This window comes from Notothenia rossii (assembly GCF_949606895.1).
Source record: "Notothenia rossii genome assembly, chromosome: 10".
Taxonomy (NCBI): domain Eukaryota; kingdom Metazoa; phylum Chordata; class Actinopteri; order Perciformes; family Nototheniidae; genus Notothenia; species Notothenia rossii.
The window spans coordinates 9,788,360-9,802,348 of NC_136908.1; the positions used below are offsets into that span (position 1 = coordinate 9,788,360).

A 13,989-nucleotide genomic window follows, 5' to 3' on the forward strand; every position below is an offset into this window, starting at 1 on the left:
GAAGCCAGCGGAGAAAGCGAGACAGTGAGACTGGCCATTATAAATCATATCCGCTGTTGGCGCCGGCCTCGTATCCTAGCAACCAGACATACCCTCCTCCGCCTCTCCTCCATCCCCTCTCCATCTTCCGCTAACAGATTGGTCACTCTTATTACCCATAATGCACTGAGTCATGCCCCAAAAACTCATGGCAGAGTGCAGTTTTTCGCTCACAGCTAACTGGCTAATCAACAGTGGTTTTGTATTAACCTTAAGCTAATCACACCTAATAGCATCTGACCCCAGAACAGTGCGCTGCCAGAAGAAACTGCGTGCTGCACACACAATATAACTGGTTCCAGATCTGATAGCTTTTCTAACACTATTGGCTAGACGTCTGAATCTACGATGTATTAAAAGGATCTTCAAGGAAGTTTAAAAAGAGATAACCTTATAAAAAATATCCTGTTTCCTGACCTGACCTTTTTTTTAAAAATGTATTTTCTTTTTCTCTGACCTGAAAGGTGGGGTTTTTATGTTTTCTGTAAATGTGAAAAATGACCGAGCTGACTGTTTGTGTTGTTGTCCCTGTAGCTGACCGGTTCGATGACATTACATAACTTTATTGCCAACTTCTTTTAAACTGTTAAATTGTGTTAAAAGGATGAGCATGTGTGGTTGGGTTTCTAAAGTTGACGTGCTTGCTAGCTTGTTCTTAAAGAAAGAGAACGTATTCTTTAATGGTAAGATACATGTGTGCCCTTTATCACTAAAGACATTTTGACATGTCACAGTAGGAACAGCAGAAGAGTAAAAATAACGACGCCTAATTTCCATTCAGCTGCTTCAGTTTCAGCGTCCTGATAGGGTGCCTGCTGGCTCACTGTCATGGCTTTCTGGGATGCTTGAATAGCATGGAGCATAAATTAATGGTACCTGTGGTTTTCCTAATGTGACAAGTCAAAAGTCTGCTATGACAAAAGTTTGCACAAACAGGAAATTATGCAATATTTTTCACAGACTGACATCAATCAAACTGCAACATGTGAAAGTCACTGCCAATGAAACGTGAAGAGAAATCAAAATACTCTTCTCTCGTACTACACACAATTTATTTCATTTTTTTTCTGTAAGCATCCCTTCCTTTCCCTTATCATTGTGCTATAAGAGTGTTGTGAAAAGCACACACGCACTGAACCTTTTTAGTATGCATACCGGGTTTTAAAAGTATATTTAATATTGTCACCTCGTGTTAATGCACTCCACTCAAAGCCTGCTTAAATCTAGTTTGAAGCATGGAATTTAGATCGTTTTAATTAATTCCTGTAATCACTTGAAATCCAAGCACGCTTCCTTTTTTCTTCTTCTAGTCACCCATGCTTTGTTCATTTTAATGACATTGGGGAGCAGGGACTATATGTGTGAACTTTAGCGGGGTTACAAATGTAGTCAGACAGGATCATATTAAAATGAAAAGACACAATTTTTAAAGATTTTTTAAAGTATTATTATTATTATGAATGTAAGTGCGCCACAGGATAATGGTCAGCACTACAGTGAAGTGCTATTCCTCCAGTTGACACCATAAACACGCCCAAGAACAACCAGACAATTTAGAACAGGCACTATATTTGTGTAAACTTTAGCAAGGTTTCAAATGTACTTGGAATGAATTTAAGGCACTTTTTTAAAAAACGTTTTAAGTATTATTATCACTGAACTGTATTTAATGTTGTCTTAATGTACATTATTTAATTTCATATTCTGTTCTTGTACATATCATATTCTATTTACATGTATATAGATTTCTTGCACTATTTTGTATTCTTTATTTTATTATATATAATAAATATATAAATATAAATATAAATATACATTGTTGGAGGAGCTCAGGTCAGAAGAATTTCATTGCCATTTCTACACTGTATGTGCATATGACAATAACACCTTTGAATCTTTGAATTAAAGCCTTATTCTCCACGGCATAGCATTTGTAATATGTCAACAGAAATCTGAATGTAAGTGCGCCACAGGAAAATGGATCGCGTTACAGTGAAGTGCTTTTCTTCCAGTTGACACCATAAACACGCCCAAGAACAATCAGACAATTTAGACCCAATTGTAATGGCTTTGTCGATTATGTGAAATGTCCTCATGATGGTCCCAGGACTGATGACACTTAACAGACCCATTGTTAAGCCAATGTACTGCCAGACCACGGGTTAGTGATTTTGAGCCTCTGATAAACACGAGGAAGTAGATGCATGATGTAAGCTTCAGTTAGCATGATTAGTGGTGAGACTTTCTGCAGCTTTATGCCGTCTCCTCACTAAAGCTTCACCCAGTTAGCGCTCTCCAGACAGCCACACTACTGCTGCCCCTTTACGGGCTTCACCACAGCCTCATTGTCTACCGACTTATGAAATGTTGAGTGCTCAGCAGAGTGAACGGACAGTAACACACGGAGGGAAAGAGTGTGTGTGAGAGCGAAGGAAACGAACCACTCATGAACCACTCTGCCAGCCCATCGTCAAGTGGGTGGTATGAGAGGCAAATTGTGTTATAGGAATGAAGGACAAAGTAGCTAGTGTGCGTGCGTGTGTGTGTGTGTGTGTGTGTGTGTGTGTGTGTGTGTGTGTGTGTGTGTGTGTGTGTGTGTGTGTGTGTGTGTGTATTAATAAAACACAAGTACGCCACCTTGTGGACCAGGACTGCTTGGGCTGTCCTCAAATTGTCCTTGACCTGAGAGAGGAACAAAATGAAAAATCATCAGAGGTGGGAGAAGTACTCAGATCTTTTACTTAAGTAAAAGTAGCGGTACCAGAGTGTAGGAATACTCTGTTATAAGTTAAAGTCCTGCAATCAAAATGTTAATCATTTTAAATTACTAAAGTATTAGCATCAACATATAGTTAAAGTACCAAAAGTACTCATTCTGCATTTCAAAAAAAAAATATGATATGTTTTATAATTATTGATGCATTAAAGTGTTCTCAAAGCTGGTAAAGGTGCAGCTAGTTTGAATGACTTTGTATACTGCAGGGTAGCTTGTGAATTTACTCCAGGTGGAACTAAAGTCTGATGTAAGTGTTGATTATATTTCACATCATTCATCCAAATCTGCAAAGTAACTAAAGGTATTAAATACATTTAGTGGGGTACAAGTACATGATTTACCTCTGAAATGTAGTAGAAGTACAAAGTAGCAAAAAATGCCCTGAAGATTTTACTTAAGTACAGTATTTGAGTAAATCTACTTAGTTACTTTACACCACTGCAAATTAATGATGAGACATTGGAGAGGAAATCTTGTCAAATGTTGATTATCTCTGTCGAGTAATGTACATAAGTATATATTGTATTCTGTTTCGTCTAAATCCTGAGTTGGTGCTCTATCTCCCAGGTCTCCAAAAGACTAAATTAAACTCTAGTCAGCAAACACCGACGACAGAATAATTCCTTGAAGGGTGCTCCTGACAATTTCAAGGGTAATACCTAGTCTGTACATCTAGAAGATAAACCCCCTTTTAAGATTTAATGAGATTCACAGTTTGAATAAAAGTTAAAAAGGGAGAAAATGGAGATAGTAAACTCCTACAGCAGCAGGATCATACCGAACCACTCAATCCTCGAGGATAATGAATTAAATTAACTTCTCCTTTAATCTCCTTTACCTTATCTTAAATTAAAGTATGAAATGTACGCAGATAAGCACAGGTTTAATCTCTTTGCAGTAATTGTGTTTTCCTGTCTATTATTAGAAGAGATATTAGTGTGAGGAAAAGCCAAACACATCTTCCTGGTTTGACATTGAACGAGAAACACAAGATATTTATTTTTCAGCTTTACCAGGCAAATGTACACCATTTTCTGTAAGTGTTTTCATTTCTCATTCTCAAAACAGCTTTTTCCATCTTTCCATTTTTCTCATCAACAAGGCCCGAGACCCGATTGGCAGTGACTATTATCCACCCCATAATAACATTATGCATTACATTAATGCACATCCTGCAAACAGTATATATTTATTTGATTTGAGTATTGCCAGGTCTGCACAACCCTCCAAATACTTGTACATCTGTACACAAGTTACAGCTCATACACATTCCATATATTTTAGTTTATTTTATTATTGTAACTACTTGGCAATTGTACACTGCACGTAGTCTTTTTTTTGTATATCCAGATTACATGCAAATAATTGGTCTATATCTTTACGTATAATAGTTTGGGTGTAACCCTTTGAAAAAAGTAAAGACTAAACTGGTAAATTGTTACTCTTTACTGTATGTATTATATAGGCTATCTATATTCTTTAATGTTTATCTGCAAGAAGTGGAGTGACAGTATTATACACAGTAATTTTTATATATATATACATATATATATATATATATATATATATATATATATACACACTTAATACTTACTATACACTAATGTATATTTTATTTTATTTTTGTACTATTAAATCAGTTTAAGCCTCTGATTGGCTGAGTGACATCATGTGACTGAAACCTTCATTGGAACATGGTGTGCTAATTGACGTGCTAACATGCTAGCCCAATAAAAACACACCTGTTTTCTTATGCACTCGAGTGTAAGTGTTTTACTTCTATGTCTTTCATGTTAAATGTTAAATACGCAGCTTTTGTATTAAGGTGTTAGGCGGTCATGTATTTTCATTTTTTATTTCCTTATTTTTACTGGTAATTTACCTGTGTTGTATGAAACCACTGGTGGTCCGCTGTGCAACTTTGGCCCATTGATTATGTTTTGTGGCAGGAAAGGAAACAAAACTGCAAAAACGCCTCTTAACGAATTAATTTAAAGTAACACTTCTTAAAGTTAGCATAGACTTTTTCTAGTAAACTATAGCAAGATAAAGATTTGAAAACACGATGAACAAGCCCACCTGTACTCGGTACCATAAAAGTACTAAAAAAAAAGTGCTAAATCAAGAACACGATGCTGCCTTCACGTGTAGTTGGACATGAGCACTCTGAGTCCGTCCACAATAGATTATGATTTTTGATGATTTAAAAAAAAGAAAAAGATCTGTGGACTAAACTGTCAGCTAGGTTCGCACATACTAGGAATTTGACTTGATAAAATATAAAAAAACAAGAAATCTTCTTGTGTATCTTCGTACTAAATTATGAGCAGAAAACACACCAAATATACAAATACAAATAAAACGGTGGTCAAGTGGTGTGTAGAAATTGGTAAAATTGTTGGGCTTTTGTACTTTTGCAAAATGTCATTCCATTTCATTGAGACAACCAATACTTACTGGAAATGTTTTGAGGAAGTGACATTTGTGGATTAAATATTTTTCTAAAATAATCAAACTATTAAAACACGGTACTTTGGTTGATTTAATTATTTACGGTATGCACTTGAACGCAGCATAACAAAGTCTGACAGTACCTTTTCTCATGTTTCGCGAGAACATCACAAACTAAAACACCATGCGAAGGATGGCAGAGGAAATACAACCTGCCAAGCAGAGAAGGTGAGTTTAAAACCTTTAACACTATTTTATGTTAGTTGCCTTCAAACCGTGGTAGCTTATGTAAGTTTACCTGTTGCGTTTCCTGTCCGTTTTGTGATAAAAAAAAATACCCAACTACATTGTTTTATTGAACAAGCACTGACCCCCTCAGGAGTAATTTAAAAAAAAATGTAAAACCTACTCTTAAATATCAAAATTACGTTAAATATGAGTAAAAATGTACCAATATCTTCTAGGGTACAAAGTGTTCTACTAGGCAGATCGGTAGGATATAGGAAATAAACACTACTTTTTTTTTTACTCTTTCATGAATTCTCGTGTAATGTATTTGTGTTGGTATGACTGTCTGTTAATTCATTTGATGCATGCCGAATTAAACAGTGGCTACTAAAGATGTCTGTAAGTTATTAAGTCATCTTTTACCAAGTAAACATGTCTGTAGGGAGGCAAGTCAGCATTAAATTGACCTATTCTTAATTGACATCTGGAATTAAGATGTCAAAAGAGTGCAAACATAACAACTGGACGTCACTCTGTTTTACTGTGAAGTTTTTCTGGGGACTCAGGGAGCTGCTTTACAGATTGCATATCAACAACAGCCAATCTCATATGGTCAAAGTTCAGTGTTTGCCTTTGCCTGTTTGCATGTCCCACACATGTTCTGTCTTCCTGCTTGTTACATTATATTACATTTCTTTTGGCTGACGCTATATCCAAAGCAACTTACAATAAACGCAAAAAAACATTAAGATTCAAATTCCTAACAACAAAGAAAGTGCAGATATATTCACATCAAGCAAGTCATACCGTTTTAAGTGCCTATGAGTTAGTTACAAGTACTCAATTAACTTTTTTAAGTGCTTTTCTGTGCTTGTGTTGTTGTCTGAATCACAGCTCCTGGATGTTAAGCTGGCTTCCCACTTGGTGCCCCACTTCTGGCTCTCAGCTGAAAGATGCAGAGGAGAAAATGCTCAAGAGTAAGTGTCCAACCACTGATTAGAACATGAGCTGGTTTCAGTCACAAGTTTTTCTGTGAGGATTTGGTGTCTTACAACTTTTATCTTTTGAAAAGGTTTTAAAAAGCCACACACTATCCTCGTGATTCACTAAACTCATGAATCTGAAGTACTTTTTTCCTCCTCCCTCCTTTCCTCTGTCCCATATTTATTTCCTTTACTTCAGGTGTGAAGCGGCCTTTCTCCAGGCAACACGTCCGGATATCCAACAGCAACTATCTGTGGACCATAGCTTTCTCCACACAGCCATGCTCTCCCCCCCCTGCCCACCCAAGGACTCCTCTGGTCCTGCTGCATGGTTTCGGAGGCGGGGTTGCCCTTTGGGCCCAAAACCTTGACTCTCTCTCCAGCAGCGGACCGGTCTACTGCCTGGATCTGCTGGGCTTCGGCAGGAGCAGCCGCCCCGAGTTCAGCAGCGACCCAGAGGGCGCGGAGGATCAGTTTCTGTCCGCCCTGGAGGAGTGGAGGGAGAAGGTGGGACTGGAGGAAATGGTGCTGCTGGGACATAACCTCGGAGGATACCTGTCTGCTGCCTACACACTCAGATACCCCAACAGGTACTTTGGCGTGTGTTTGTGTTTGTGATGTGGGTGAAAGGGCACAAGTAGGGCACGTTTTTGGACAATTCTTAAGACATCTTATAACTCTCCCGTGACAGCAGCTAATCCTCCTTATTTAAGACACATTTTCCCCAACTTACAAACCAATCAAGTTTCATTTATGGATGCCAGGCTGAAATGAATGCTCATGATGTGTTAACAAACAGAAAGCAGATCAGAACAGTGATGTCTGAAGTTGCAGTAAAAAGGATTTAACTCACTGATAAAACACCAAGAGCAATAGACCTGCTAATCACATACATTTAGAAAAATAACGCCCTGTATAAGCTTTTAATATTATATATATATAAGTGTTCTTGTTCAGTGTATTTTAAATATAGGACGTTTTTTGGTGCACTTCATTTAGCAGGGAAAACTAGTAGCCTCACATTTTGTTCAGAATTATGTTCAAACTACATTTATGTTCAGTTTGAATCAACTTGTGCCAATTGTGAACTTAGATCTGCTATTTAAAATCTCAAAGGCTTTGAAATCAAAGACTATCGCACTTTGTTACCATCTGCTGAATGAGATGGAATTCTTTCAACAAGCAATGTAGAGATTTTTTATTTAAAGTTATAGCGATGTCTTTGACTGAAACATTCTTAGGCAACTCTAATTTAACTTTATACCAATGGATTAGTTGATCTAACGTAGAAGCACCACTTTAAATCTGTTCACTACAGATCTGCCCATAAGTCTCTTAAATGTGGAAAATAATATTTAGACCAAAACGACCAAAGTTAGTGGATTCATCAGAGGAGGCAACCCTAGAAACTTAACGTCGTGTGTGTGTGTGTGTGTGTGTGTGTGTGTGTGTGTGTGTGTGTGTGTGTGTGTGTGTGTGTGTGTGTGTGTGTGTGTGTGTGTGTGTGTGTGTGTGTGTGTGTGTGTGTGTGTGTGTGTGTGTGTGTGTGTGTGTGTGTGTGTGTGTGTGTGTGTGTGTGTGTGTGTGTGTGTGTGTGTGTGTGTGTGTGTGTGTGTGTGTGTGTGTGTGTGTGTGTGTGTGTGTGTGTGTGTGTGTGTGTGTGTGTGTGTGTGTGTGTGTGTGTGTGTGTGTGTGCAGGGTAAAACATCTGCTGCTAGTGGAACCATGGGGGTTCCCAGCACGTCCGGAGAACCCAAACCACAGCTCCATCCCAGTGTGGATCAGAGCCATGGGGGCCGCAATGAGCCCCTTTAACCCTATGGCTGGACTCAGACTGGCTGGGCCTCTAGGTCAGCAAACACACACACACACACACACACACACACACACACACACACACACACACACACACACACACACACACACACACACACACACACACACACACACGTACGTCAGAAGAAGTTTTATTTTCCTGATATCTCTCAGGTCCGAAGCTGGTCCAGACGATCAGGTCCGATTTTAAGCAGAAATACTCGACAGTGTTTGACGACAACACAGTATCCGACTACATCTACCACCTGAATGCCCAGAGTCCAAGGTGAGGAACTTTTGAAGCCTTAATGTGATGTTGTTTTACTCCTCTCCAACGTTTTTTACTCTGTGTTTCAGTGGAGAAACGGCCTTCAGCTACATGACCATTCCCTACGGCTGGGCTAAGAGGCCCATGCAGGAGAGGATCGGACAAATCCAGGCGGACATTCCCATTTCCTTCATCTACGGATCCCGCTCCAGCATCGACAGCGACTCTGGATATGAGCTGAAGAAAACCAGACCAGATGTGCAGATCACGGTAAGTTCTTTAAACTGTCGTCCTATCAAGTCTCGATATATCAACATCATTTTCACATTTTGATACATACGAGACATTGTGTTTTTAATTTAGGTTTTAATACTTTCTAGTTGTTTTATCTGAGTTTGATAAATGAGTGTGATGCTGCATTACAATAAAGTCATGTTATTTTCTGAACTTACCAGACTTGTCCTGCTGTTTCATTATTTGCCTAATCATCATATCCATGTTACTGATGATTAATTATCAGGATTTTCTTTCATTTATAAATATTATGTTGAAGCATTAATGGTACAAACCCTACAACATCGTCACAATACCCACGTATTTGGTCACAAAAATTGTGATATTTGATTTTCTACATATACACCCCTGCCCTAGTCTCAAGTAAGCTAACCTGTGCACCCGACCTCTGACCTCTGACTCTTTCTACGTGTTTATGTTTTGTCAGATGATCAGAGGAGCAGGCCATTACGTTTTTGCCGACCAGCCTGATGACTTCAACCAGACAGTCCTCCAGATCCTAGCTACGATGGAGAGGAAAAGCAAAGAGGAGTAAACGAAGCAGAGATAGCTTTCTGACCCAGGCGACCAGCTGGAGGTCAAAGGGTTCAACTAACCGAAACTCACAACGCCACCTCAGCTGTACGCCTCTTATCATACACTTGACTCTTAAAGAGAAAGCAATCACTGACTCAGAACAATTTATTCATCATTTCACCGTCTAACACTCCCTTAGGGTTAAAGGTCAGATGATGACATGTTTCTTTATCCAAAGTCCATAATGTTTTGTAAATAAATGTGAGATGCACTCTGAGTTGCTCACTTGGTATCAATCACAACAGAGCCAATCAGAGCAGACTGGGCTGTGGTTTCAGACAGAGGGTGAAAAGAGGTGCTGCAGCACAGGCAGTATGAGAACAAAAAGGCCTAGTGAACATTAAAGCATGGAGACATGTCCATAGACGTCGGAACTAGGGGTGCGGGGGGTGCGGCAGCACCCCCTCCCGTCAGCCTCAGGAATCACAGGATTAGCCTACGTTAAAAAAAATAAAAATAAAGATTCTGAATTTAAACTCAATTTGTCTGACTTACATGTATTTCTTAATACAGATCTTTTGATGTGATATGCACCCTGCCTGGCTCAATACAGCAGCCTGGCTGGCATGGCATAGCTGTTGCTATGCAGACTGCATCTGACAGCTCACTGTGACGTTGGCCTATGTGTAAAAAAAAAAAGAAAAAAGTAGCGGGAATTTTTTTTATGTTTGCTGTGTTCGCGGCTCTCATTTGTTTTTAGCATATGCATAGGCTACATGATTTGAGTTCAACTACGCCAGCTAGAACTAGCCTATGTCTCAAAAACGAATTTCAGATTTTTTTACAAATCCGCCCGACCCAGCTAAACGTCCGAGAGAGACACCTAGAGGCTGTGTGCCAGCAACCGGACAGCAGCAGCAGGCAGCCGAAGGGCCCGGCGGCCCTCGGCCTCGTCCTCCCTCCCCAGCGCCACCGCCAGCACCCGGTGCTAGCCAAGAAGAGGCAATATCATGCAAACCACCACAGGATTACAATTTTCCTTCCAAGAAGTTGGGTGAGAACTTCACTCGTTCCTGCAAGGCCGCCTGGTTCAGAGAGTGGCCGTGGCTGGAATACATCGCGGTCAGTGATGGCATTGTGTGTGGTGTGTGCAGGTCAGCTGTCAAGCGCAAGTTGGTCGGGTCAGAACAAGCTGACAGTCCGTTTTTGAAAGATACGGGCTTTTCAAACTGGAGAAAAGCAAAGGAGAAAATCAGAGACCACGAGAAAACACGCATTCATTTAGATGCGACTCAAATATTGGCTGCATTGAAAACTACGCCAATTAATGCGCTTTTGTCTGAGGCTGCTGCTAAAGAACAAATAACAGTCCGGAAAATGCTGGAGCTCGTTTTCAGCAGCGTGAGATTCCTGGGGCGCCAGGGACTCCCTCTGAGAGGAGCTGCAAATCGGGATGGGGTGTTGTGGCAGCTAGTGGTCGAGAGGGTACGCGCTGATCCTGACCTGCAAAACTGGATGAAGAGGAGGGACAATTGGATGTCGGGCAGCATCCAGAATGAAGTTCTGGAGCTGTTTGCCCATGACATCCAGAGGAAAATCGGAGCCAAAGCATCCGAAAGTCCTTTTTTCGGCTTAACTGCTGATGGGACCACCGACGTCAGTGGAAAAGAACAGTTCTCATGCAGTATACAATTTGCAGATGACAATCTTGAAGTCCAGAATTTCTTTCTGGGCTTTTACAACGCTCCAGACACAACCGCCGAGATGCTTTTTCTGTGCATTAAAGATGTCCTTGTTCGGCTAAATCTGCCGCTGGAGAAGCTGAAAGGCTACTGTTTTGATGGAGCCAGCAACATGTCAGGGAGGTTCAAGGGAGTGCAGGCAAGATTAAAGGAAACATGTCCTGACTCCTTGTTTGTCCACTGCGCAAACCACTCTCTGGATTTAGTGTTGCAAGAAGTGGCAAAAGAAGTGCGCCTTGTTGCCGATACACTGAACTTTGTTCGGGAAGTTACAGTTGTGATTAATGATTCAGCAAAGAGAAAAACGTTATACCAGTCTCTTTTTGGATGTGGAGAAGTGATCAACCTGCTTGCCCTGTGCCCAACTCGGTGGTGCGTCAGAGTTGTGGCACTGTCACGGTTGCTGGCATGCTATGGAGAGATGCTGCAGACATTTAGGACCTTGGAGAGTGACAGGATTGTCAAGGGGGAGACGCGTGCCAAAGTGGCAGGATTGCTCAAAAAGGGCACCACTACGCGCACAGTCTTTGGTTTGTTTGCCTGCGTTACCATGTTTACGCCATGTGAATCCGTGGCTCGGTCACTGCAAGGCACCAAAGTCACAGCCCTTGGATCAATGGAAGCTGCCAAACTTCTTTGCCAGCGACTGAACACACTCAGACAAGATGACACCTTCGCTGACCTTGTGGCCAAGACCAAACAATACACAGAGCGCTACAACTTGAAGCCTCCTCATCCAGTGCGCACCAGCAAGACCCCAGCGCGTTTTCGCCATACAGCGGAGGAGGAGGAACGGGAGTTGGAGAACGAGGGTAAATAAATAGGCCTAAATAAATAAATAAATAATGCCAACAGTATTTTAAAATTAATCATAAAGCTCATCGGTCTGTAATGTTGAAAGAATGCAACAAATACGCACACAGAGCGTGCTCTCCAGCATTTGTGGACAGATTTGATCTATCCATAGAAAACGATATCATAGTTCATAATAATGTACTACATCCATGTACGCTTATTTGCGAAATTAGCCTGCAATTAATAATTCATTACAACGGTATCAACTGACTAAATAACGTATAGGCCTACTTTCATAACAAACCATATTCATAATTTGAATTTAAATTGAAAATTTAAGGTTGACCCACCCAGCTTAAATAGGCAGCCCATATGGAAACTATTTGTTGGTTGTTGTTTAACTGTTATATTTAACTATTAAAGAATATCCAAGCCTGTGGAAGAGGAAATTGTTTGAGGCCCTGGACTTGGTGCGCACAGAGGTGGAGCGGCGCTTTGACCAGGAAGGACTCCGCGTAGCTGCAGGGCGAGAGCAGGCAGTTCTACAGGCGGCCCAAGGGAAACGAGTGGATGTGGGTTCCCTGGAACTGACTTCCTTTTCAAGAGAGCAGCTAAGCCTTGAGCTGGACATCCTGAGCGACGTGTGTAGGGGGCGAGAAGTGAAAACCATTCAGGATGTATTGGCCATTCTGCACACCTTGCAGCCCCAATCCCGCTCCATGCTGTCGGAAGCGGAGAGGCTCATAAAGCTCTGTCTGGCTCTGCCCATTTCTGTCGCGGCATCCGAGCGCTCGTTCTCGGCGTTGCGCAGGTTGAAAACGTGGCTGCGCAATACTATTAAGCAGGAGAGACTCACTCATTTGGCCATTATGAATGCGCATAGCGACCTTCTCGATGAATGCGATGTCTCGACCCTGCTTAAAGAATTTATCAGCAGAACAACGGAGAGAAGGTCTACTTTTGGAACAGTTTAAAAGCCCTTACGAGCGCAAAGTAAACCGTTATTTTTCTGAATGTTCCATTAGGCCTATGTTCGTAAAGGCTTTATTATTCTGTTGATTTTCTGAATGCTGTAGGCCTATGTTATCGCCTATTAGGCTACAGTATGTTCCTTAATAAAGGCTTGATTAATTCATTAATTCATTTTATTTCATACATTTTCGTAACAATTAAGATGCTGCGTGTGTTTATGTAGCCTATATCTGTTATGTATAGGCCTAGGCTATTAGGCCTACGTGTCGAGTTCGTTAATCATTGATAGTGTGAGTTTCCCCCCCGACCCTCCCAGCAAAAATCCCGCACCCCCCCCCCAGAAAATAGTTCCGACGTCCCTGGACATGTCACAGTAGAGACACAACATACAGATGTGAATCTGAAATGATGGCAATAGGGCGCCTTTATGCAGGCGGGGCAAACTGTTGGGAAATCATCTCTCAAGGGAATATCTTGTTTTTGGGTTGAGGTCTAAGCGATGTACACAGGATGTTCCCGTCTCTGACCGCTCACCCACTCTGTGAGAGATATGAGGCAGAAGTGTTTGGGTCAAAGGGCTGCCGTGTTGTTCAAGAAACTCCCTGTGATTGTTAGAGGCCAGCAGGTGGCAGCACAGTGACAGCACAGTGACAGCATGCTAGATGCACGTTACCTCTCCTCTCCTTTATGCAGAGGGGTGACAGTGAATCCCATTCAAAGCGCCCTCACATGCATATTGAGTGGAGTGACCCACTCAGGAGACCTGGACAGCCAAGCATCAAGAGCTGCACGACACTCGGCTCTCTGCTCGGTCACAGCTGCTGTGACAGAATAGGGTCAGAGATGTGTTGGACTAAAAATAGGCCTTCTACTTCAAAGGGGGTCGACATGAGTTAGACAATTTGATCCCTCACTGGGAGACATACACTTTGTAAATATGTGAGTCTGCAGAAATTAGCTTTTTTTTTTAAATATATGGACATGTGTCTGTTTATGAGACATTTTGTAGAAACGCACATAAAACCCCTAAATTCATATCTACAGGTAACACTTTTTGCTACAACATGCGATTATCCCCCAGTCTTGATTGTCACGAGGGAAAACCTTATT

At 41.2% G+C, this 13,989-nt stretch overlaps 2 protein-coding genes across 2 annotated transcripts; both read left to right on the top strand.

Moving 5' to 3' along the window:
* Nucleotides 1-4,618: 4,618 nt before the first annotated feature.
* Nucleotides 4,619-9,647, top strand: abhd5b (abhydrolase domain containing 5, lysophosphatidic acid acyltransferase b). Its single transcript, XM_079655020.1, has 7 exons — nucleotides 4,619-5,494; nucleotides 6,389-6,471; nucleotides 6,677-7,067; nucleotides 8,176-8,327; nucleotides 8,467-8,578; nucleotides 8,650-8,830; nucleotides 9,282-9,647. Exons 1-7 carry the CDS (start codon nucleotides 5,451-5,453, stop codon nucleotides 9,387-9,389), a joined length of 1,071 nt encoding a protein of 356 aa, XP_079511146.1. The 5' UTR covers nucleotides 4,619-5,450; the 3' UTR covers nucleotides 9,390-9,647.
* Nucleotides 9,648-10,747: 1,100 nt separating this feature from the next.
* LOC307022068 (zinc finger MYM-type protein 1-like) lies at nucleotides 10,748-12,881 on the top strand (the record flags this gene model as incomplete). The annotated part of the gene is made up of 2 exons (XM_079654641.1): nucleotides 10,748-11,924; nucleotides 12,331-12,881. 2 exons carry the CDS (start codon nucleotides 10,748-10,750, stop codon nucleotides 12,879-12,881), a joined length of 1,728 nt encoding a protein of 575 aa, XP_079510767.1.
* Between the last annotated feature and the right edge of the window lie 1,108 nt (nucleotides 12,882-13,989).